This window comes from Megalobrama amblycephala, linkage group LG3 (assembly GCF_018812025.1).
Source record: "Megalobrama amblycephala isolate DHTTF-2021 linkage group LG3, ASM1881202v1, whole genome shotgun sequence".
Taxonomy (NCBI): domain Eukaryota; kingdom Metazoa; phylum Chordata; class Actinopteri; order Cypriniformes; family Xenocyprididae; genus Megalobrama; species Megalobrama amblycephala.
This window is the reverse complement of record NC_063046.1, coordinates 54869048-54895723: the sequence shown is the minus strand read 5'-3', so window position 1 is coordinate 54895723 and position 26676 is coordinate 54869048. Positions and strand designations below refer to the sequence as shown.

Here is a 26676-nt window from a genome sequence, read left to right as displayed (position 1 = left end):
TGTCACTTCCACTTCTTTCAGTCAAGCGTGGGGTAACATCTATCATATTAGATACATTTGAGTGTGTTGAAAATGTTATAACGTTACTCTAAGCATTTGCTCAGTGGCTGCATGAGACACTTGTTGCACATTGCAGTAAGTTAGACCGATATTAGAATATCATTAATAAATGCTGGATGGCTTTTGTTGATAAATGGCATGCAATTAATTTTTAAACATACTGTATGACAGAGAAAATATATTACTGTTACTAAAATAAAGCTGCATCTGATTATGCTATGATAGCCACTTGAAAAAATAGTGTTTTTCTCTGAGGCATGGTGAAAACATGCAGTTGCAGAAAATCAAGAAAACGAGATTCAAACAATAAGACTAAACATGTTGAGCAAAATACAAAATAAAACTGAGGAAATTGAGGGTAACGCAGGTATGATGTCACTGATAGGCAAAATTGCTTTTTTCTCTGGATTTAAACATTCTTGGAAACATCTGAGATAAAGTACACAAGTCAACAAAATATTTAACTGTTCTAGTGGTTTTTGTATATTTTAATACAAAACCTTACATATTATGCCTTTAAGTATAGTAGTGAAGGCTTAAGGCACACACATGATTTTGGGCCCAATTCTCTGCTTCCAACAATCCTAGGTAAAGTCCTGATTATCTTGATTGATCAACAGATTATATTATCAGATTTTCCTGTGGTGTGAGGTGAGTTAAGATGACCACTGGCTGTTTGCTTGGTTTATTAAAAGCAATGAATCCCAAATGATACCACTAGATAGCTCAACTATCGGTTTTGAAAGTGAATGAGAAGTTTATTTCTGCTACAGAAGAAGTGATATCGCCATCTACAGTGCGTTTTGCCCTTATTCACCCAAACTTGTCAACAAGGCTTTACGCCAATGTGAGTGCATTAGCAGGAAGTTGCTAAATCACAGGTGTTTCATTTATGAGTTGAGGACATGCCTGCAGCCAGTGATGAGGCTGAAACAAGAACATCCAGTGCAAGTAGGCACTAATTAATTTTACTTAACCTTATTTTACTTCTTCGTCATATTGAGGAGCCATTTTTTAACTCTAAGGTATCTGTACTTTTACTCAAGTATGGTACTCTTTACACCTCTGGTTCCCAGTCCCATCATTGAATAAATTGGATTTATTTTTAATTCATTTTGATTAAATTTTGTAAAATAAACAGCTTGTAAACATTCTAAAATCAATAGAAAAAAATACATTTAACATGTTAAACATGAAAGTATTATGTAATCATTTAAGACATTTCTCCTTATAGAACCTTTTTTGCCTAAAGGGTTCTTTAAAGAACCCTAACGGTCTATATTGAACCCCACTGACTGTTTTTTTCCCCCCAAGAGTGTGGCAGAAATGCTGGCAATGGCAATGCGTGGTGTGTTCTTACCACTGTTCACATGCTCAAAAAATATTTTTTTGTAAAGTATTTAATTCATTCATTTGTACATTTAATTTATTTTTATCATCTTTACGCATATATATTAACCAACTGCACAATCATATTTTGTAATCATATTTTGCTAACAGACTGTCTTTTCCATTTTCACAATATTACATTTCTTAACACTGCAAGAATACAGCAAACAAACATTCAATAAATAAAAGAATCAATCTTAACAAAATTATGTGTTAAAATGCTACTAGTAAAATAGCATCAATATTTTCATTGTTCACCACAAATGTAAGTTAGTTTTTTGTCCCCAAAAGCCTTTGACATTGCCATTTATGAAAGAGCCTGTGACTACACTCAAAGTGGGGGTATACTATACCATCCTCTCCACATGGCTCGCGTTCACCTCACATTTTGCTGTGAGATAGGACTTTGTTCGCATTGCAGGTATTTACCCAGAGCACATCTCAAAAGTGATGTAGCTTTATGTGTGAAATTGGGGATTTGGTTAAGAAAATGAGATGGCCAGGGTTAAGAGTATTGGTCCGTAAAATGCTGGTGAAACTCCTTAATCTTGGCCAACACTATCTTCAGTTTCTCTTTTGGAGGAAGGATGGTCATTCTGTAGGAGAAGAATGCACAAAACAGGTACACAGTTAATGAACAAAGGGATTGATGGGGTGGCTCAGTGAGGCAATAGAGGCCTCACTGAGCCATCGGATTTCATCAAAAATATCTTAATTTATGTTCTGAAGATGAACGAAGGTCTTCTACGGGTATAGAACGACATTAAAGTAATTAATGACAGAATTTTCATTATTGGGTTAACTAACCCTTTAATAGTATCTATAGTTCCTAACTAAACAGGCTGTGTGACTATGAGGAAAAATGCAGATTGTGCATAGCCACATATTTAGATTGACAGCATTTGTCGCTATTTGAGCGAAGTAAACACAAGTTAATAATGAAAATATCTGATCATCCTCCATAATGCAGTCAATATTTACATCTCATACCATCTATATTCTTGTGTTACCAAGGCAACGACTGACACATTTGTATTACATTCCAAAGAGCTCTGTTGTCAGCCCAACAGTGAAAAATAAAACATACTGGCTGGGCTGGATCAGCATGTACAGGAACCATTAAGCAATGGTTTGGCCCGACAGTGGGCCAGCTCAGGGCGCATTGTATTTAGCTCAGGGCGTAACTATTTTCCCTACCTTCATATTAATCGACACATCGTGTTCTAAGTCACGTTTCTAAATTTTCCCGATTTCGCTGAGTAGATATGATTTTTGTTATGGGAATATGATACACTTTACACAGACTTAATTAATATCATAATTTGGGAAATGAATTATCATTCACACACATACCAAACACCACATTTTATGGCCATCTCTTGCCATACACGAGAGACTGTCCATGAATTTTCTTGGGAATGATTTTTCCTGGGTAGGTAGCCATGTCTTTCCCCAACCCTCATTACATGGCTTGAGACTTACACATACACGCCTACAGACAGTTTAGCATCTCCAATTCACCTATATTGCATGTTTTTGGATTGTAGGGGAAACCGGTGGTTGACCCAGAGGAAACCCACGCAGACTTCAATTCACTGTTTCAAATAACTGTTTCAGATGTTAATTCACTGTTAATTATAATAACCAAACATGAACATATCAGTGGCTGATTTTATTAATATTGATTGTATAAAGGAAGAGTAACCTGAAATGGTAGGTGCCATCTCGCTGTCCAAAGCCGCTGCCGGGAACCAAACAGATGCCTTTTTCTTCCAGAAGCTTCATACAGTAGAACATATCTGGAGATTGTCCCTTCTCCTAAAATTTGAGGGGATAGGGGATTTTGGTTAGTTTTAGATTTTGGTTTCATTTTATGATAGTTTAATTCAACCAAGTAAAAAAAAAAAAAAAAAAATGAAAGGAATGGTTTAACACAGAAAATATTGCTATAATTTACTTTAACTCACTGTCATTTCACTTTTTATGTGTAGGTCTTAATGTAAACCATCTTCTCATATTCACAATATAAGTGCTCAATTTTTTTACCTGATTCTAACGTTGTACTGACATGAGCATAATATTCTGCTTCACTAAAATATTTTGCATGTCTTATACTAATAAAGCCTAAAAAATGGATTTGTGTTCTGGGGCATTCACAAAATAAGAGACAAAAAGTGCATAGGCCATTTCTCACACATACATAATATGTTACACACACAAGGTATTTTTAACAAATAAACATCAACACACTTCTAACCATGTACAGTAGTGGCCAAAAGTGATGTTCGGCCTGTAGGAAAATTTTCATCTTCACCCTTTATTCAAATATTATTAAAAATTTGTTAAAGATTTTGTAAGTATGTGCTTGGAGTCAATTGTGTGTGATAATATGATGAAACATGCCAAATTGTATGGACATAATTTTTGACCAGGCTGTCAAAGAAATTATGAATATATGCAAAAACAAGAGAGAACCAACCAACAACATATTAATAACTGATTATGTTGTAGTCATTGTATGATTTTTCCTGTGAGCTTTTTATGCATTTTCGTTTTATGCATAGTAAAATAAAACCTGTAGGCTAGCTGTAGTTTGCCTTTTTTTGTCAAATAATAATTATTAATAAAATTATTTTGTAAGATAAACAGCTTAACCAAGCACAGTGTTTTGTTTTTCCCTCATATTTAAAATATTAAAAAAAAAAAAAAAAAATGATGACTGAATTTTCATTTTTGGGTGAACTATCCTTTAAAGTGAGTCATGGGATAGTGAGGACTATCCCTTTAAAGTGAATATGCCCTATGAATCCCAATCAAGCCACTGCAAAGGGTAGTTATGATGTTATAATGTCACATTACAGCACATTAGTGCTGAATGTATGAAGCACAGCGCACACAATCACTTTCGAACCAGGCAGCTGTTTGTTAGTTAACTTGGCAAATTTACATTAACAAACAGACTCAATGCAAAGTCTGCATGGGGAAATATTTTGAAATTAACACCGTTAGAGATGCCCATAAAAAAGAACAATAATTAGATTTAACTGAACACAGGCCGATTCTACCTTGGCCTCCAGGATGGCTTTTGGTGGGAGGTGGATGCATGGGAAAGTGTACATTGCACCCTGCACTGGGTTGCATTTTATTCCTGGTACTTGATTCAAGATCTCTTGCGTCATGTTGGCTTTCTCTGCCAGTGTGGCCAAAGTTTCTGAGCGTTCCTGAAGACAATAGAGAAAAGGTTTAATTACTTTCTTCTTTGCCAAATAAGTTTCTTAACTGGTACAGAGGAAACAATCAATGGGACGGTATAGACCTTGATGAATGTGTCATATGAGGGTTCATCTGGTTGAGGTGGATTGACCACCACATCTAGAAGAGCCTGACCAGGCACCGGAGGACATAGCCGCACAGATACCAGCTTAGTCAGTTGAACTTTCACCTCAGGGTCTAGATTTACCACCTCCATATAACCACCACGAAAACCACACCTTCAAGAAGCAAGACAGACAGGTTTAGAGCTTAACTATTTACTTGATCTATTTTAGGGCACAACTATTTGGTCAAACCAAATAGTTACTTTAACAATATCTGTGTATGCTCTTTCCACATCATCTCATAACCTTCATTTCAACTTATGGAGGAACAACAACGTGCTCAAATGTGCTTGTGTGACACTCAAGAACAAACCTCACCGGTCCTGGAACAAGTAAGTGTGTTTGAGCTTTGAATTTGATTTGATGAGTTCTTCGTATTTGTGTTGATCAGTGTTTAAATGTAAATAAAATCTAAATTCATCTGTTCAGCATAAAGCAATCATGTCTCCAGATGTCTTGAACCTTTTGAGGTGTCAACTTTTGGTGTAATGGCTTAAGCTTTCAACTGAAAGAGAAATCTCTCAGGTTTCAAAATATCTTTCCTTGTATACCAAAGATAAACAGAAGTCTTATAGATTTGGAATGGCATGTGGGTGAATAAATGATGACAGAATTTTCATTTTTAGCTGAATTAACCCTTGAAGTAAAAAAAGTTATTAAGAGGAGTCCAAACTGGACCCAGATTCATTAAATTCTATAACACTATCAATGGAATACTTCTTCCAAATAACATGAAGATTATTTGCACATCTCTTGTTTTGGACACTCACTCTCCCATGTAGCACTTCGACGTTGAGTGAAACGAAGCTAGTTCCACTTTCTCTGAGTATTCTGGACCCATTTCAAACAGCACCTTCTTAAAGGAGTGAAACTTACACCCGTCTGCGTAAACATTGTCCTGATAGACCTGGATAAAGTAGGGCATATTGAAAATATTATCATTATGTGTTTTATGTATTTAAAAACCATATGTATAGGCCTATCATACAAATGCACCTCGTCAGCCATAAGGAAAAGGTTTTCTGACGCAGCAAATTGGATCACATCTTCAATGCACTGCCGACTTTGCACTTGACCTGTCGAATAAAGGAAAGCAGCGTTGCCAGATTATTTTGATGTTTTCAAGCCCAATGATTGTTCATAGCCTTCACAACTAAAACAACAATTATTTCTTCTTATGGCTCATTTCCACCGAGCGGTACGATACAGTACAGTACAGTGCGCGTTATGCGAATTATTTCCGTTTCGATTGTCAGAAGTTGTCAGAAGTGAATGGTACCAAAATACCAGACCGTACCTTACCATTTTTTTGGGACCCTTCCATTGGGGTATCTAGCACAGTAGACCAGTACCTAAAGGGTGGAGCTAGACTCACTGCAGAACATTAATTGGTTGACAGAGATCATCACTTGCAAGTGCTACAAGGGGAATGGCCATTTTTTAAATATTCAGTAGAAACACCATACCATGTCGGTGTGCAGCAAACAAACAACCACATGCCGAGAAGCAAGAAAAAGATCTGCTGTATGGCCTGCATTGTTGCGTACTGTGTCGCATTCTTCTTCTTGCGAGAATGATGTCGATCACTATTTACCAGCATACACCATGCCTATCAAGTAAGGGTACTGTTGGCGGTGGAAACCACCAAAATTTACGCCAACAGTAAATTGATCAGGGTTTACCATCCCAAATCGTACTATACTGTACTGTACCGCTCAGTGGAAACAAACCATTATTTACATATTCAGCCAGGGTGCTTCTCATTTCTTAAATTGTGCAACATTTCCTTTCCTTCCTCCAAAAATGTGAAGGAGGCATGCAAGGAAAAGAAACAAAGACAGAGGAATCAAAGTGAAGCGACGTGTGTAGCCAAGTATGGTGTCCCATACTCAGAATTTGTGCTATGTATTTCCCCCATCCAAGTGCACACACACAGCAGTATTGAAGAGTATTGAACACACACACCGTGAATACACACCTGGAGCAGTGGGCAAAGGAAGATGTATTTGTAAAATTTACCATAGCAACCTGGAATTATCAGAAATGGATAGGCCTATAACAGGGGCATTTCCTCCGAGGAGGCAAGGAAGGCAGTGCCTCCTCAAAAAAACTGGATGAGAAAATAATCGATATTACAAAAATAAAACAAATTTGACATTAAAAAGTGTAAAAGTCACTTGTTTTTACAAGTTACAGCGGGGAGTCCGCGTCTCTCGTGCCTCCCTTGATCACATAGAAATAAAGCAGAACCCCTAAAGCATGCGGTTTTAGTGAGCAATCAGCATGGTGAAATAAAAGGTACATCTTCGTGTCTGTGACCACTGACCAGTGTGTACAAGCTTGATGACTGCTGAAAATAAAATGACTATTAAAAAGAAAAGCTGAATATTATTTCACAAATAATATATATAAATAAATATAAATATATATATTTGGTAACACTTTAGAATAATGGTCATTAGTTAACATTAGTTAACTACATTAGTTAACATGAACTAATAATGAACTGCACTTATAAAGCATTTATTTATCTTTGTTAATGTTAATTTCAACATTTACTAATACATTATTAAAATCTTGTTAACATTAGTTAAGGCACCGTAAACTAACATGAGCAAACCATGAACAGCTGTATTTTTATTAACTTATGTTAACAAAAATGAACAAATACAGTAACAAATGAACTGCTCATGGTTAGTTCATGTTAGTTAATACATTAACTAATGTTAACTAATGACCATTATTCTAAAGTGTTACCATATATTTTTTGTGAACTAATGTTAGTTATTATTTTGGAATAAATGTAAAAATGCTTAAAAACACTAACTTGATGAAATGTATGCTTGGTTTTAATAAACAGAACATTACATAGTGTAAAAATGCAAAATAGAATTTTATTTGGTCTCTCTTTTTTATGTAATGCGTATTTAACCAGGAAAATTGTGTAACAGGGACATAAATTTGCATTTGATATATAAAAAAATTGAGGACTTTGCCTTCTCATTTTAAAACACCACCGCACACCACTGGCCTATAATAATATAACATGGAGTGAACCAAACATGTCCCCTTCAGTTCACTCACCGTAGTCTGGGGTACCATTTAGTTGGTATTGTGGGCATATTACACAACAGATCGGCGACAGGGGGTCACACATTACACAACATTTTCACATTACACAACAGGAAGAATCGTCAACAAGTTCTCTCTGGTCTACAAACTATGTTTCACAACCAATCATATGTGAGAAAGTGATAGAGGAAATAATGTAAAATCATGCGTGAGACAGGAGTTTTTGTTCAAGAGATCTCACAGGCATTGGCGATGCACTGGCACTTCTCTCAGAATGCGTCTTTGATAATACACACTACGCTATTGTCACTCACGTGAACGAGGACCAATTTGCCTCCGATTTCAGGCATTTGTGTTTCAACAAAAAGAGACTATAGTGTTTCCTCACTTCTCATCTCTTATACATCCTTCATCATGGACTCGAAGATGAAAGAGTGAGGAAATGAGGATGCACAATTTGAAGGGAATGAGAAGCACCCACAGTGACCAGTAGTGGCCAAAAGTGATGTCCAGAGGGGATATTTGTTTTTAACGACCCTATACATTTGGCAAAAAAAAAGGCAAGCCACAGCTACAGGTTTTATTTTACTATGAAAAACCACAAATTTTTAATAATATAAGGGTCAGCATAAAGGGTGAAGATGTCAACTTTCCTAGGCCGGACATCACTTTTGGCCACTGCTGTATGTTGTCCTGCAATATCAAGAAGCCAAATGATTAAGTCATACTGTAACAATGTTATGCTATTTCCATTCAATAATAAACAATATCACATGAGCAGGAATGCCGTTGTACTCCATCAGCACAGCTATTGGGCTTTACAGGCTTAAGGCAGCAGCTATAAAAAAGTGATTCATATCAAATAACTTATATTTCAAACCAAAATCTGGCCACCATAACAAAAGCTGATAGATTTGTCGTCACACCTGTGGGGTTGCCAGGATTGATAATGCACAGTGCTCGAGGGATGCAGTGTTTCTTTGCTTCCTGCAGGGCTCGACGTAACTCATTGATGTCCAAACTCCAGCAATTATCTTCATCCAAATAGTAACTGATTTGCACAGCACCCAACTCAGCCAGAGCAGCGGAGTACAGCGGGTATTGAGGGATGGATATCATCACTCCTGTACGAGACATTCCTTCCCCCGACACTAGTAACTTAAGCATGGTCTGACACAGACAAACACAGATATTTAAAACTAATTCTGATATTCCATTCTCTAATGCAATGACAATCAAAAATATAAAGAGTGAATAAATATGAATAAAACTTTGCGTAGATTTAATCATAAAATTATCTCATGAATACACACATAAGTTTTCATAAAGCCATTTGTACACCAGAATTTATGCAAGTTTACATTATAAATCACTATTAATGGAAATGCGTACACAAATTAGCTTTATGCCCCACTGTCTCCTTCATGAAATAACCATACATACAGAGCTGACAATTCCTTTTTTTATTCCCATTACCTAATTGGCATATGATTCCCTTTATGTACATTGCCATGCAGATATGTTGTCTGTGTCTATATGATTTGCTCCTAATGTAAATCTATCATTTTAAAGATGCTTGGATATTTTTACTGGCCATTTTGGGCATTGAAAAGTGTGTACTAATGTAATTAGTATAATATAATATAATATAATATAAACCTCGACACATAGGGGAAAAAGCAGTAGCCCCTCACTGCAGAACACAAGAGATCCAGGGGGCGGTGACTGGTAGGTTAAGGTATATGTAAAGTGTGAGTTGGATCCAGATCCAGGGGGTGGAGATGGGTAGGTTTAGATCCAGGGGGCCGAGACAGGTAGTTTTGGGGATATGTAAAATGGGAGGAGTTGGATCCAGATCCAGGGGGTGGAGATGGGTAGGTTTAGATCCAGGGTGCGGAGACGGTTTAGGGATATGTAAAGTGGGAGGAGTTGGATCCAGATCCAGGGGGTGGAGATGGGTAGGTTTAGATCCAGGGGGCAGAGATGGGTAGGTTTAGGGATATGTAAAGTGGGAGGAGTTGGATCTGGATCCAACCTCACCCCCTGGATCTTGTGTTCTGCAGTGAGGACCATCTCGAAAAATGCACAAATAAACATTGTTCTGCTCATAATATAATCCACAAATATGCAAATATCATGCAATAAGTTTAATTTAATGCACAAATAAATGCTGAGCCATCTGTACTGGTTATTATTTATTACTGGTTATTATTTTATTATTATTATTTGGGAGTCTAGACACACACGCAATTTGTAATATGATGGACCATGGTCTAGCATGGCTGCCAGCAAATGCTGGGAATCATATGTTCACATTGATCTTTGATTCTGGAAAATTATCAGAGAGCCTTATGTGTGAACATAAACCCTAACCGGAATGCTGTAAAATTCGATTCGACAGTTTCGGGGGATTAACCTTAGTACATTAGAAGCTATTTCTGATGTTTGCCACACAAAATCTGACTGGATGGATAACAGTTTATTTTCATTAGTTACTTAATGTACAGGTAGATCTAGAATTCTGAAGTAAAATATAGGATTACATTTATTTGAATGAACAAGAGTAAGAGATTGAAAGTGAACTTAATTACTTAAAAAAACAGCAATGTTACCACCTGGTTGCTGAGAAATATAATGTAGCTTTTCAATAAAGAAGCTATTTTATTGATAAAATCACAAGGCAGTATTGACAATAAGTTCCTGCACTCCTGAATGTTTCTGTGTGTGCGCTGTATGACCTCTGTGTGTGTGTGTGTGTGTGTGTGTGTGTGTGTGTGTGTGTGTGTGTGTGTGTGTGTGTGTGTGTGTGAGTGACTGTCTGTAGGTGTGTGCTTGTGCTACAGTGAAGGCAGTGAATTAATTTTAAACAGTGATTAAACTGACTGGAACGGTTTTATTGCACACCTTCCAGCCAATCAGAATTGAGGATTGAAGCCTGGATGAAGACTACAAAACTCCATTAAAGAGGGTTGCATTTTTATTTTAAACATAGCAAATTCAATAAAAGCATTGTTGTGAATCCTTCTTTTAAATTTGTTACTTGTTCACTGGGCTCATCAAAGTCATTCACAGTCCTAGGCAAAGGTGTCAAACTTTGCTAGTTTAGGACCACAGCACTGTGAAAGTTAGTTCTACTGATTAAACATATCTTAACCACCTTATCAAGATACTTAGAATAACTTGAAAACTACAAGCTGGAATGTTGGAGCAGGTTTGGACCTCAACTCCGCAGGACTGTGGCAATGAATTTGACATCCTTTGTCCAGTGTGTGTGGATGATGCACATATCTATTTCGTATAAATCCTGATGCACGCAGAGGAAATGGCACAAACGCTTTTCAATGCCCATAATGCCACATTTTTCAAAATGAATGTTACATTTTAGCTTTGTTTCGTCTTCACTTTTCTTGTAGTCTGTTTGTTGTATATGCTTACCACGATCGCATCACTGGCTCCTGTTGAGAGGTAAATGTTGTCAGGGTCACATGCGATTCCTCCATCTCGCCGTTCAATGTAGCGAGCAACGTCCTGCCGAATCATTTCAATGCCCTGACTAGTACTGTAAGCACCTGAGAGATCCAAAAAGCAAACTGTTAAAATTAAAACAACTTGATCATTGTATCAAACACAATGTCTATTAAAGTATTCTGTTGGTAACCCATAGGTTAACTTTAGTTAATGCATTAACTAACATTAACAATAAGCAAAACATTTGTTACAGTAGTTATTGATTAAAACATTTAGTTAATTAATGTTAGTTAATTAAAACAAATACAACTGCTCATTGTTAGTTTATGTTAGCTCAGGTTCATTAAATATTATTAACAGATACAACTTTTTATTTTAATTAAGTATTAGTAAATGTTGAAATTAACATTTAGAAGTAGCTTTAGAAGTATTTTACATTGTTAGCTCATGTTTACTTATGTGTGTAACTAATGTTAACAAATGCAGCCTTATTGTAAAGTGTTACCATTCTATTAAAGTATTCATGACCCACACTCTCAGAAAAAAAGACTTTTTTGGACCATCCCTCCCAGTGGACCAGTTTATCAATATATCTGGGTGTTTTGAAAGCACAGCCTTCATTAGGTTATGTCACCGCATCTGAATAGGCTTAACGTCAGGACTCTTTTTCATCCATTCTTTAGTTGATATTACTTGTGATTTGGGTCACTGTCTTGTTGGCATCACCCACCCTCTCTAAAGCTAAAAGTAATGAACTGTGTCCTAACATTCTTCTGTTAAATCTCTTGATATACTTTTGAAATTCATTGCTCCTTTAATGTTTGCAAAGTGTCCAGGCCCTGAGGCAGCAAAGCAGTGTGAACTATGATGCTTTGACCACCATTCTTCACAGCTGGGAAAACGTTTTGTAGGTGGTGTGCAATGCCTTTTTTCCCTTCTAAACAGATCATAGTGCATTTTTGCTAAAAATGTAAACGTTTATCTTAACTGTCTGCAGAACATTTTTTCAGAATTGAAGCGGAAACACCAGGTGGTTTTGGGCAAACATGAGACATATCTCAATATTTTTTAGACAGCAATGGTTTCCTTCATGTTGTCTTTTCATGAACACCATTCTTGGCCAGTGTTTTTCTGATTGTGATAGGATGAACAAAGAGTTTTCTGCTATCTTTTGCTGTTACCCTTGGGTTATTTCTTCCATCTTTCGAGATTGCCTGTTGTGTTCTTCAACTGCTGTCAAGCTTCTCTGCCTTGAGTGGGGAGATCACTCCCTCGAGGAACATTTAACAGATTTTCTGGATCTGGTACCTCAGACAACCTTCCTGGACGACTGCCTCTGCACGTTTTTACCGTGCAGGACTTAACATCGCCACCCGAGAGCAGTTGTCCGGGGAACCTCCTTGAGGGCACCACCAGCCCCACTCCAACCCCGGTGCCCAGCCAGAACCTTACGGTCGGAGTCAAACAGTTTGAGCCCACCGCAGACTTCAAGCCTTCTCCGCCGCAAACCCACGCCATTGAGGATGTGTATGCCCAACATTGCCGTGGAGCCAGAGATGTGCGAGTCTGACCAGGTGTGCGTGCCAGCTGCATCACCCAAGGAAGTGCAAGGGCAAGGAGAGCCCTGCCCACCCTCCTGCCACATTCAGCCCTTCAATCTATGGATTCTTCATCTTCAGTCCTGTCAGTCCCCTCAGTCCCTCCCTGCCTCCCTCTCCCACCACCTCATCAGACCAACTTAGAGGACATAACCCTTTTCTTTGGACTATGTTTAGCCATCCTCTATGGTCCTCAGCCCTCAGCCATTCCCTTTACCCATTCATCAACATCTCCCATCAGTACTTCTAGATCCATCTTCCCTCTCAGTGGCATGGATCTACCTCGGGCCAGCTGGGAGGCATCTTCGCCTGGATAAGAGGAGCCCACAGTTATGCTACGACCTCGGCGGACGTCGCTTCTCCTCGACCCGTCTCCCAGACTCCCTCGCCTACGCCTCTGCCGCCCACGATTCCAGCATGGACCATCGGCCATTTGGCCTCGCCGGGCTCCCTCAGTCGGCTCCCTCAGTCGAAATTGGCTAATTATTTGACCAATCGTGGCAATTCACACACAACAGTCAGGTTGAGGGTGTCTATATTACGCCATGTAAATAGCAATCCGCCATGGTGCAAGGCAAAGGGAGGTGACACTCTGATTGGTTTATTGCACATTATGCCCAAAACAAACCCATGACTCATTAAGAGATTAGGTACCCTTTTGGACCATGCGGCTGGCACGCCGACCATTTTTTCCATCCTTAAACTAGCAAAAGTGGATTCGGACATGCTCTAAGTGCACCTGCGCCATGTGCTTCAGACCATGTGCTTAGATTGTTAAAATAGGGCCCAAAGTGTTTTGAGAATAGGTAAATTTGGTAAATTTGGTTTCATGTTTATTTAAAGTATGTAACATCTAATTGAAAGCATTTTCCAGTACCGAGACTTCCTCCACCACAAGCTTGGAGAATGCGGTGTGCTCTACTTTTGGCATCTTCTGGAAATTTGCTGTCTTCAAGAAGATCTGGATAAGAGCACAATGCCAAGACCTGACAAATAAATGGAGCATACGTACAGTATGTACAAAAACTACTGCTCAGAATACAGCATGACATGCACAATATCTTGTAAACACACCTGTCTGAAGAAGGTGATGGGTTTCTGGCCCATAGCGTGGCAGTCACCGATGTTGGCTTTAATGACCTCTGTGAATGGCTTATTTACGCCCTACGTTGATGGAGCAGTTAATGGGAAAGGTAGGAAAACAAAGAGAATGAAAGAGAGAGAAACAGAAAAAAGTACAGAAGATTTACAACTGGGCTTCTTAAAACAATTACAGAATTTTCATCCAACTATTTCTTAAAAGAATTCATTGCGTTATCTTAAAAACAAAGCTTTCTGGTCCACACATGTTATTGTATTATATTTAAATTGTACTATATTATATTATTTTCATGATCACTAGCTGGAGTGCTCTTTATAGCCACCAGAGGGCACTCCTCCCCAGACTACTGCCTTACTATCATGGACTCCATTTCCCGTAACCCACTGCCTGGACTTATCAACCATGATTACATTCAGCTGTTGCTCATTTCCTTGTTAGTGTCTGTCTATATAAACCTGGTTCTTTCAGTCACTCTTTGCTAGGTCTTGCATGTCTGTATTTACTGTATTTCTGAGCCTTTATATCTTGTTTCTCCCATGTCTTGGTTTTTCGGTCTCATTGTATTAGTGATGGGCAAATGAAGCCTCATGAAGCACCGAGGCTTTCCCCTCATTTTTATGGGAAAAGAGTCAAAGCTTCAAGAGTGTCAAAAACATCGTCATCTGGTGTTTAGTAAAAAATAAAGCAGCCAAAACCCTGTGAAAGAAGGTTGCCGGACAAAGCAGCTACCACACATTCCATAGATAGTTTCACGTTATGTGCTCAAATAAAAACCTCACAGTGCATGTGTGTGTTGAATTTCTCTCTGTGATAAATTCATTTCTGACACGCAAAGATAACTGTGCACGTGATTGGATAGAATGAGTGAGGCTTTGTTTGTCATTGGTCACGTGATTTCTACGTTACCAATACAAGCCTCAAATCGAGGCTTCATCTGGCACGCCCATTTATGCTCGACACAAGCTCCAAAGCCTCGGTTCAAATATCACATCACTACATTGTATTACATCTGGATTTCCCTGTTTTTGCCAGTGCCCTAGATTTTATCTTTCTTTGGACTGCCCACTCCTGTGAATGACCTTTGCCTGGCTTTTTGGATTACGATTGTGGATTACCCTCTGAATAAATACTGCGTTTGGATCCTCAACCTTCAAGTCTCAGAGCAGTTCATTACAATTATATATATTACATTATATTATATATGTGTGTGTGTGTGAAGCAGCACAACTGTTTTCAACATTGATAATAAGAAGAATTGTTTCTTAAGCAGCGAATAAGCATATTCAAATGATTTCTAAAGCATCATGTGACACTGAAAACTGGAGTAATGGCTGCTGAAAATTGAGTCTGCAGGAATAAATTATGTTTTAAAATATACTAAAATATAAAACAGGTATTTTTACATTTTAATATTTCACAATATTCCTGTTTTTACAGTAATTTTGATCAAATAATTGATTGGTGAGCATGATGTTCCTGTCTGAATGGAACATCGAAACATCCCACCGCTGTATGGCCAGATGATATGCAAACTATGTTTCTCGGCTGGATAAAGCAAACCAGCGTCTCGCTATAAAAGTTTTGATGGATGACGAATGCAATCCAAGAAAAGACGATTGCGGTGACGTACAGGAGTCGTATATTGATGCGCAAACAAATCATGTATGAGCATTCTCGACGCACTGATCGCACAGTGTATTTATGCACAGACACATTTCAGTATATTCACATTGTTTTCACAAACATTCAAGATAATATTTGTCCTGTGTATGTTGCTGTGTTCTTTAGTATATATGCAGGTCAGGGCTGTTGGTTTAGGTTTTTTGGCATCTCCATGTGCTCCTGTTCAGCATCGCAACTTGAATTCTCTAAAATGTAAACAAGCTCTTTATTGTCGCACATATTATACACTGTGAATTATTATTATTATTTTTTTTTTTTTATGGGTGCTTTGGTGTACATAAATGTATGAATTATATGGAATATATGGTCCTTTTGGAGTCTGCAACTGTCCTGTTTTGTGAAAATCACACTTCAAAATGATGGTTTACTTGCTGGATATAGGCAATGATGGCAAAATGGACTTTAAACATAAATAAATGGTATATGCATAATTTCATCATAAGTGTGTGATTAATCGCGATTAATCGCATAAAAGGGTGCGTGATTAATTGTGATTAAAAAAAAAAAAGTATCTATTGACAGCCCTAATATAAATATATATATATTCCAGCTCTTAATCTATATAGCACACAGCATAAATGAGTGCATCTCCTCTGAACATAAATTTATTAAACATTTACTTAATAAAAAGGGAGAAATAATATCTGTAAAACTGTAAATTAGGCAAATTTGATTAAAGGCACAATATGTACATTTTCGCCGCTAGAGGTCACTTATTCAAAACAAAGGCATAGCTTGATGACGCTTTAATTTTGCAGAATCATGGGCGGTGTTGTCTTCACGTCTTCAGGTGGAGGAAAAGAATCGGGATGGGACCATAGACTGTAAAAAAATATGGACGTAGTGTCAGTGACGCCACCCATAGGTTTCTGAAGAGCATGAAGCCTATAGCGGGCCATCACCATCTTGGCAGCCCATCACTGCGCATCACTTCCAGATAACTGAAAATGGGCAAAGAGGCAGGACAGGTGCCTAGTTGCTGAAAGCTAGCTCGACGTCACCAAGTTAGCTCAGGCTAAGGAGTTATCTATCTATCTTAGATACTATCTAAAATATTAATAAAGATAAGTTATCATTTGAAAGTTCTAAAGGTTTACTGTCAATCTACGGTGTCTGTTTTACAATATAGATGCTCCAGCAACAGTAATATTGTAATTTGCAAATGACAACACGCGAAATCAAAATGGGACTTCATACCTTAGTAATGAAATAGCGATCGTGAGATAAATCCAATCCATCGCACTTAAAATGTCCATGAGCATCCATTGAAAAACATCCAACAGCACTTTTTGTCCAGAAAAGCATTAAATCCATGAAATATTGATATACTGTCCATTGTTTTCATCGCATTTCTTTTGAACGATCTGTTCTCCATCATAATTCAAGAAATTATGCAATCTGAGCAGCGTTTATGTTGTAAAACTGTACGCGATCGATCGTATACATTGGACTCTAACAAACAAATGAGCTTGCGTCCAAAGTATAATTTTTCAAAAGAGTGCAGCAGTTTTAGGAGAGAAGATTTGACTTCCTTTTGGAGCCTGTCTCTAGCGGCCAGTCAATGAATTGCAGTTTAAGTCACTTCTGTGTTGGCTTCAAGAGAAACCGTGGGATCAGAAAGTGTTTTAATAATCATTGTTTTAATAAAAATTGTTGATCCATAAAATATGATGTGTATCAATGTTTAATAATCACACAAGATATGTTTAAAAAATAAAATATGTAAGAAGCACGAGGAGTCATACATGTTATAGAACGTGCTTGCAGCAGATAAGAAATCCTCATCTGTGAGAAACTGTCTGACAGCCAACAAACAAAGATAAACTGTACCGTTTGCTTTCTAGAACACTGCAGGGATATCACACAAATGTCTAGCTTTCAAGCAATCTAATGAAACAAAAACATAAAATATAGAGAGTAAACATAAAAATATATAGTACGTATGCTGCCATTGCCATTTTAAAAAGTTATTTTATTTCTTAACCTATAATTTTTTTTATTTTAAACAACTATATATTTTAGATTTTAAATCTTAAACTATAAATCATTAGAAAGGTCTAAGGCTTGAAATTCAAGTTTTGACCCCTGTTTTGTTATAAAAAACATCTTATAGTGACAATTTCTTAATTTTTGTTAGGAGGTATGCAAAATCAAAAACTACACTTCTCATCAGATGCCTTTACTAAAAAATATACCTCAGGGCTTTTTAAAAAATATATTTTTCCTATTTTTACCCAAAATAGGGAGAAATGAGCATTATTGAGCAATAAACACATGTAATGTATGTTTCATTCATACTCAATGCCAAAAGGGCACAAAGCAAAGCAAAGCTGCTTTAAGGCAAGCCTCCAACATTAGCCATCCAACATCTAAAAAAAAAAAAAAAACGTAACGCTGCTGTATGCAGGAAAGGAGACCAGATGCTGTTTTTATAGATACATACTATTTACACAAAGTGCAAATAGCGACAGATGCTATTTATACTAAGTGAAAATAGCATATTTTCTTAGCGATATATGCTATTTACACTAAGTGCAAATAGCTGTAGATGCTATTTACACTAAGTGAGAATAGCAGCATTTTCTTAACAATATGCGATTTAGACTAGGTGAAAATAGCGATAGATTCTATTTACACCAGGTAAAAGTATCAGTTCTTTGCAATAAAAGTAAATAGTAATTAGATGCTATCTATACTTTCACGAGTTTGTGTGTCCATATAATCTTAGCGTAAGTGGTAAACAGATTTGGCTTGCTGTCTGCTATAGAGGGGCTCGGAGAGGATATTCTACTCGAGCACCAATTGCCCCCCCATAACAGGCAAAATTGTACAAAAAGGAGGAGAAGGGGAGGAGGAGGGATGCCGAAAGAACTAACAAAAGGAAGAAGAAAGATGCTGGTTTTATACCTTGGTATTAATTGGAAGATTAGATGGGCATACAAACTTACGTTTATTAACTTCACTTATATTGGCAGATACTATTTGCACCTCAGTATTTTTGTACATTAACAGGATGCAATAATATCATAGAGTGTAAATGATTATATTTATTAAAATTATTAAATAGATGCTGCCTCATTGGGAGAATAAAAACCCTTCCTACACCTTCCCCTAATCCTACCTAATAAACACTTTTAATATTATTAAACACTCGTTCACAGTTTATTTCTACTTTTAGAGCATTATTTTAATTTTTATTAAAATAAATGCTATCTCTGCAAAAGGCGGATTTGAATCCACGTCAATCACGTTAAAAGCCAGGTTTGCAAGCCTTATTTGCTACTGCTGCGCCACTGCAAACGTTGAATTCTGTACATCTTTTTTAAAACTTGAGTGACCCAACCAGACATTGGTGGGCAGAGCTAGTGTAAATAGCATTTGCCAACAAGGGATGCTATTTGCACTTAGTGTAAATAGACACTCCGTTTTCGGCAATGGATGTCAGTGGAGGAGAAGATTCACTATCTAAAACAGCTTATCACAATTTTGCGACAAGTATGATTCAGTTCATGGCACCTATCATTCATTTCTATGGTATCTGCAAACTGATTAAATGTCGCACAACTCGCACCTGTGAAAAATATATTTCTGTTTTCTAAGACATCTCTGGTATTTTTATAAAGTAGAATGCGATATTAATAAAAAAAAAAGCCTTTATATAATATATTTATAATAAATAATATATTTTCTACCTCATTATGTAATAAGAGGCCACATCAAATCACAAAAGGAAGTTATTTCAAACACTCTACTGACATTATAAATTTATAGAGAGTATAGAGTAAAAAGGTGTTATTAAAAGTTCTCTTTCACTGAACAACAGCTTTATAAATGCTTCTCAAACTCACAGCACTTGCAGAGATTTAATAACAGAATTTACTGCAAACCAATCGCGCCAACACTGAAAACAGTAGTATCTCCTTGACTCATTTGCTGTGTCTGAAACTTGTAGCTGCCTTGCTGCCTCTGTCCAGTCATTCAACAACTTCACACACAGACTTTAAAATGTCTAATAAAGTTTTATTGATCTTATTTTTCAATAGTCATTAGTAGGAAATGTATTTCTTTCTTTCAAATGCTCCTTCAGGCTGCATTTTATTCTTTCAGGATGTTACACAATGGATTTTGACATACTTATCATTAACACATCTAAAGTTGATTTAAATAATAACTAATTATTATTTTTGTTATGATAACTAAAATATCTGAACTAAACCTGCATTGAGGTCATAGGCTAAGGCTACTATGTGAATCGCTTGTAGCCTACATGTCATCAGTGTTTTCATACATTTGAAAAAAGAAACTGTAGGCTGTATGGTGTGCATTATGTAGTTAGTATTTTCAAGACAGCACGTCGACTTTTAAAAGCTTTAACAAATTTGTGATCTGATTGCATTGCATAGCTGTTTCTGACAGCAAGATATAAGAATATGCTTTGTTTGTGAACAGCCAATAAAATTTCAATGATTTTATGAGTAAATGAACCGACACTCACCATCTTGAGTTCTTTTTCGATCTGAACTGCTCTCTGGACTATGGGACCCCGAACAGCATATTCCACGCGTTTAATATTCGGGTTCATAGTGTCCATCGTCAGCACCCTCTCACGGTATTCACAACCGTTTTCAGTCATAGTGTCTCTGTGTATTCTGCTTCAGATAATTTCTGGTGTAAACCTGCAGATAACAGAACAGACGTGCAATACTCAAATAAGACAGCATAATCAGGGACGGCATGCACTTTTTTTTTTGGAGGAGGAGGAGACCAGTGACAGCTGTGGTAGTTTTTCCAATGACCATAAAACAGTCTAATAGCCTATGTAATTTATTATGCAAGAAGACTCAAATCCTTGTTTAATGTACACTTTTGAATAATACAAAATTAGCTCAAACTGCAGCCCCATAATAAAAATAACGATTAAAAAACAATTACGATTTTTAAGGTTTTACTAACTCAAAAAATTTGAGGAAACTAAATACCTCTATTTTTTTTAAGTTTGCAAACTTAAATATCATCAGTAGCATAGCTAGTTTTTTGAATAACTGTAAATTCCAAATAAACATTATTTTAATCAAAATATATATTTAGTGTTTTATTCATCTTAATTTAATGCAACTCAAAGTTTTAAGTACACTCAGTTTTAAGTACACTAAAGTACAATCAGTCACCTCAAATTTTTTAAGTTAAAAAAATTAAAAGTTCAGGTAAGCAGAACTGGCAGCGTGGGGCACAACCTAACGCTTTTTGACTTTCTCAGTTTGTGTAAATTGGTAACACTTTAGAATACTGATCCTTCATTAATGAATAACTACACAGGAACAATTGAGTAATGCATTTTTAACACTCTAGTAACTACTATTAACTAACAAGTAACTCTGATTAATGAATTAGTATGTTCACTATTAGCTAATAAGTAACTACTATTTTTTTCATACCTTCCAGAGAACTACTAAGAACTACTATACAGGTTCATAATTAATGTGAATAATGCATAATGTATAATTACACATAATTCTAAAGTGAAAATGGTAACCCACTAATAATGACTGAAGTATTACCAAATCCTTCAGAAGGAATTACTAATTATTTGGATCAGTATTCTAAAGTGAGAAACATGATAACTCTCTAGTACCTACTGAAGTCATTGTAGACTTTTGAGGTTTTTGTAACTCAAAAGTTACTACATATTTCTAAAGGAACTACTAATTATTTGGATCAGTATTCTAAAGTGAAGATCACAGTAACCCACTAGTAATTACTTAAGTGTTACCAAATACATCATAAGGAATTACTGTACAAAACTGTACAAAAATATACAAAAACATCAAAAGTTTACAATGACTTCAGTAGTTACTAGAGAGTTATCATGTTTTTCAATTTAGAATACTGATCTAAATAATTAGTAATTCCTTCTTAAGTAATACTTCAGTCATTACTAGTGGGTTACCATGACCTTACTTTAGAATTAATTATACATTGTGCATCATTCATGTTAATTATGAACCTGAAAACATAGTTCTTAGTAGTTCTCTGGGAGGTATGAAAAAACAGTAGTTACTGATTAGCTAATAGTGAACTACAACCTTCAAATAAGCACTATTACTTTCAGTTTCTTGTTAGTTAATAGTAGTTACTAGAGTGTTAATAATGTATTACTCATTTGTTCCTGTGTAGTTATTCATTAACAAAGGTGTTACTGTGTAAATCTACTTAGGACACGTGTCTGGTACAAATATGTGGCTTTGTTTCATTAATACAGTGTATACTTTTTTCTTTATTTACCCTGAAAGAAGAGAAGTGAAATGTGACAACATGCCCCATAGGTGGGGCACATTGTAACATGTGATGGGGCATGTTGTAACATGACCATTTGACGGCTAAAAATGTTATGTGATTGAATTAAAAAAATATACAATAATTCAAATATTTTGTCAATAAAAGACAATAATTATTTTTTTCACATAAAATAATAGCATTTTTTTTAGAAATTCAAATTTAAATAATTTTGTAGTTTGACAATGAACACTCTGTAAAACACAGCTCTACAGCACTGGTCAAAACAAAACAGGCAAACAGATGAAGAAATATATTTAGACATTCAGAAAAACACAGAGCTGAACAAAAACACTCCCCTCCCTCCACTCACAGCTCTCACAGAACATGAGATAAACAGACGAGCCAGTACTAATGCTGAACATTTCTTGAAATAATATGTTCTGGATGTTCAGGTTCTTCCTCTCAGTCTTTATTCAAATTTTTTCCATAGTTTATCAACAGAAATTCATAAAAGTTGATTATGCCAGTTGTATCGTAACTGTATAGAATAGCGTTGCAATAGCGGGGCACATTGTAACGCAGTTTTACAACGAACCCTATCTGCGCAACTGGAATTTAAACCTGGTTAGTGTCTTCTGATAGTTATGAAGCCTTAAAGAACTACCCAAACTGCTACACAATTGATTGGAGATTAAAATAATATCAGATTTGTCTAATTTAAAATAAACACAAAAAATATAGATGAAAAATTAGCCTAAGTAATGAATTTACTTTTGCTATTATTAATGTTCAGTGATATCTCCCAAAGATTTCTGAATTTTGGCGCAATTTTTTCTCTATATATTGTCGATCTAGTAAATACGTTAAGTTTCTTCATGCTAGCGTGTGTGGATATATTTAAACCATGTGTGTAACCCCGGGTTAGCCCCGTGCTACTCATTGTTCTTACCTTGAAATGTTTCGGTACTCATACATTCATCTTAAAATTATCATGTAACACCAATTTAAATACTTTTATTAGTGTAAAATTTGGTAGCTTTAACAAGCTAATTCAGAAAAGGCTAATTTGTTACTATGTAAACCGAACCGCATGCACCGCTTGTCACCATGGTAACTCTCCAAAAACCCACATTAACAGAAACTCTTCTGAATCAGCGTAACAAAACATTAATCACTACTAAATCTCACATTTAACATTAATCTTGCACAAAAAAAAGCATTTACTTTAATTTTTAGCATTTACTCTCCCTTTCGAGTGCCATGGGCATAGCATGCTGGGAAATAGAAAACACAGCCCAGTTTCAATTAAACCTAAAAAAGAAATAAGTTGAAACAATGAAACAGTTCAGTTTACTTAAAATATATGAAAGCGTCTGAATGCGCCTTTAGCAATGACGTCACATTTTGTTTTGTTTTTTAAAAAAACCGCCACTAGAGGGCGTATGTTTGACATTAAAATATTTGGTTATGGTTGAATCTTTTTTTTTCTTTCTTTTTTTTTTTCAAGTTCCCTGAACTCTAAACTTAAGCGGAGTAGTAAAAACTCAAACAAAAATATTTAGTGTTAACTTAAATCTCTGATAGATGTTGAAAGAACTCAAAAATATTAGTTAGCCAAGTTAAACTTTTTGGCATATTTTGAGTAAAAGGTACTTTCCATTATAAGTTAGTTATACTGTTTGGGTTAACAGGTCATTTTTGTAACATTTTCAGTGTTGTTGTTTTGAATTCTGTGGAAGGAGACAAAAAGATTTAGATAATTTTGAAGGTTTAATTAATTTTTTTTATTTTTTTTAAACACTGCAGTTCAGGAAGTGAGACCACATCCCTGTCCCTCATGACAATACACTGAACAGCCTACTGTGAAAAAGCTATGCTATGATGTATCTCTGTTTATTAGGAAAAATGTACTCTTTACTTTTGAAAATGTAGTTTTTGGATTTATAAAGTATGATAGCAGGGTGAATAAGGAAGCTTTTGTAATTAATCTGTTAATTTTATTAGTCAAATTTCACATTCATAAGTGTAAGTTTTCTAACAAAAAGCCCCTTTTCTCAGTAGTTCTTAAAGAATTTGAAAAGTACTTGTCCACTATTCAGTATAGTAATAATGGAAAAGCTATAACAACTGTTTATCTGTGTAATAACTTCAAACTTTTTGAATGATAGTAAGGTCTTGTTTTTCTGTGTATGCATTTTTTTTTCTTTTCTTTTTTTCTGTAATATGTGTGTTCTTTGCTCCCCTGGCTCCAAAATATATGTTGTATTTTTGTTGTTTAAAGCAATAAAAAAACACACACAAAAAAAACACTGAGTAGCCTACTTAGATGACACAATGACAAAGTGACATGATTCCATTCATTTTCAACAGAGAGCTAGAGTGATACACATTCTACAGTAGTGACCAAAAGTGATGTCCAGCCTAAAAAATATGTACATCTTCAACCTCTTTTTAAATATGATTAAAAATGTGTTAAAGATTTTGTAAGCATATTGCATGCTTGGAGTCAATTGTTTTTATTTGTGATAACACAATGAATTATGCCAAATTGTGCATATATAATTTTTGGCATACAAAGAAACTATGAACACATGCCAAAACAAGAGAGAACCAATGAAAAATTCATAACTGATTATGTTGTAGTCAGTGTATGCTTTTTCCTGTAAGCTTTTTGTTTTTCAAGGGATTTGTTTTTGCATAATGAAATAAAACCTGTAGCTGTAGTTTGCCTTTTTTCCTAAATAATTTAGTTTAGTTTAGTGTTTTGTTCTTCCCTCACATAGATAGATAGATGCAAACAACTCATGGTTGAAGTACATATTTAAAAAAAAAAAATCACACAGTACCTTATTTGATATCCTTTGGTCCTTTAATCTCTGTCTTCCAGTTCTTTAATCCACTCTTGTTCCCTCTCTTCTGTTCACAGTTTGAATAACAGCTCCACCAATGACCTTGTGTTCATATATAACATCAGATCTTTTTTCTGCCCACCCCTCTCATTCCGTTCTATTCAAGGAAAGTTTCCAAGACATTTCCAAGTTGACACTGGCCTCTTTGGATTGTACCTTCTCAGGAGAAAGTGACATTTGATCTTTGTGGACATGTCATGATCTTTGTAGACATGTGATGTTGACCCAGATGACATTTGGTTGAAAAGAACGCACTGCACTCTGACAAAATGTACAAATGCTGTAGTCCATCAGCATAAACTTACTGTAGCCTACCATACACCATATTACATGTCTTTTTTTTAACCCCTTAGCATTCCACTGTACAACCCGTACAAATACCATTCAACAAGAGACCTTAGGAATGCTAAGGGCTAACAGCTGTTGCTCAAACATGAGCCATTAAAACACAGGGACCACTTTGTAAAGATAACACACAGCAACCAACATTTGCTGACTGTCAAGTATTAGTCATGGCATGGAAAGAGAGAGCTGAGGCAAGGATTTATTAACCCTCTGGTACTGTTCGGTCATTTAAAAAAAAAATTTTTAATTTTTTGCTTTTTTTACTTCATTAGAATGATATGAAACTTGGTGGCTTTTGTGGCACTTGCCAATAAACACAAAACAAATCTTGGACATGATTCAAAAAGGTCTTAAAATATAGTAACACATTGTTGTCACAGACACGTCAGGCTCCACCGCCCACCAATCACAGCGCACCCAGTCACCAGAGTACTGATCACAGACACCTGCACCTCATTAAGTACCTCATCACTTCCAGCATAAAGAGCACTCACACACACCACTCGATGTCTGGTCTTGTTTGCATTAACTTACCTGTATGCTTACCTTAAGGACTCCCAGTGATCTACTTATCTGTCTCCAGTATTCTCCTCGTGTGTTATCTCCTCTCTGTGTGAGTGCTCCTCGTCACCAGCGTCTCCTTTGTCTCCATCTCCAAGTTCGACTCCACCTGAAACCACAAAGGAACCCATCATCACCCTGCACTTCAAGAATCTGCACTGCTTCACTTATTACTCACCTGCACTTCTGCCACAATTCATACTGGTTCTCAATAAAGCTCCATCTCCTGTTAAAGACTGTCTCTGTCCCTTCTGTATTGTAACAGAAGACCGGACCATAACAGCGCGAGGCCAGTATGAGTTCCCCGGATCCATTCCAAGAGCTCGTAGATGTTCTCCGATGAGCTCTCACCTCCAGCGCACCTCCACCATCACCAGCCATCACTTCCGCAAACACCGTCACCTGTCCCTCTCCGCCAGCGCACGCCAGTCCCATGGCCAGACCGGCGCCCTACTCAGGATCGGCGGAGGACTGCAGCGGTTTCCTCCTGCAGTGTGCACTGGTCCTGGAGATGCAACCGCACCTCTACCCCACCGACACATCCAAGGTAGCGTTCATCATTTCCCAATTGCAAGGCAAAGCGTTACAGTGGGCTGAATCCATCTGGTCTCAAAATGGTCCCGTCACACGTTCATATGCCTCCTTCATGTCCCACTTCCGGGAAGTGTTCGGCAAGCCCTCCTTCGACTCCTCTGTTGGTGAGAAATTATGTAATCTCAAGCAAGGTTCCATGACCATTAACGATTACGCTTTGCAATTCAGAACGCTAGCCGCTTCAAGTGGATGGAATGAACAGGCTCTCATAACCACCTACCGCCAAGGGTTGGATCCTCGGG

General features: G+C 36.6%; 1 protein-coding gene across 1 annotated transcript; it reads right to left on the bottom strand.

The window, feature by feature from the left end:
* Positions 1-793: 793 nt before the first annotated feature.
* si:ch211-217a12.1 (alanine aminotransferase 2-like) lies at positions 794-25027 on the bottom strand. Its single transcript, XM_048186100.1, has 12 exons — positions 24872-25027; positions 20245-20425; positions 14039-14128; positions 13842-13950; positions 11334-11467; positions 8825-9068; positions 5823-5902; positions 5597-5733; positions 4766-4940; positions 4515-4670; positions 3155-3267; positions 794-2045 (listed from the first exon to the last, which is right to left on the bottom strand). Exons 2-12 carry the CDS (start codon positions 20380-20382, stop codon positions 1955-1957), a joined length of 1467 nt encoding a protein of 488 aa, XP_048042057.1. The 5' UTR covers positions 20383-20425; positions 24872-25027; the 3' UTR covers positions 794-1954.
* Positions 25028-26676: the final 1649 nt, after the last annotated feature.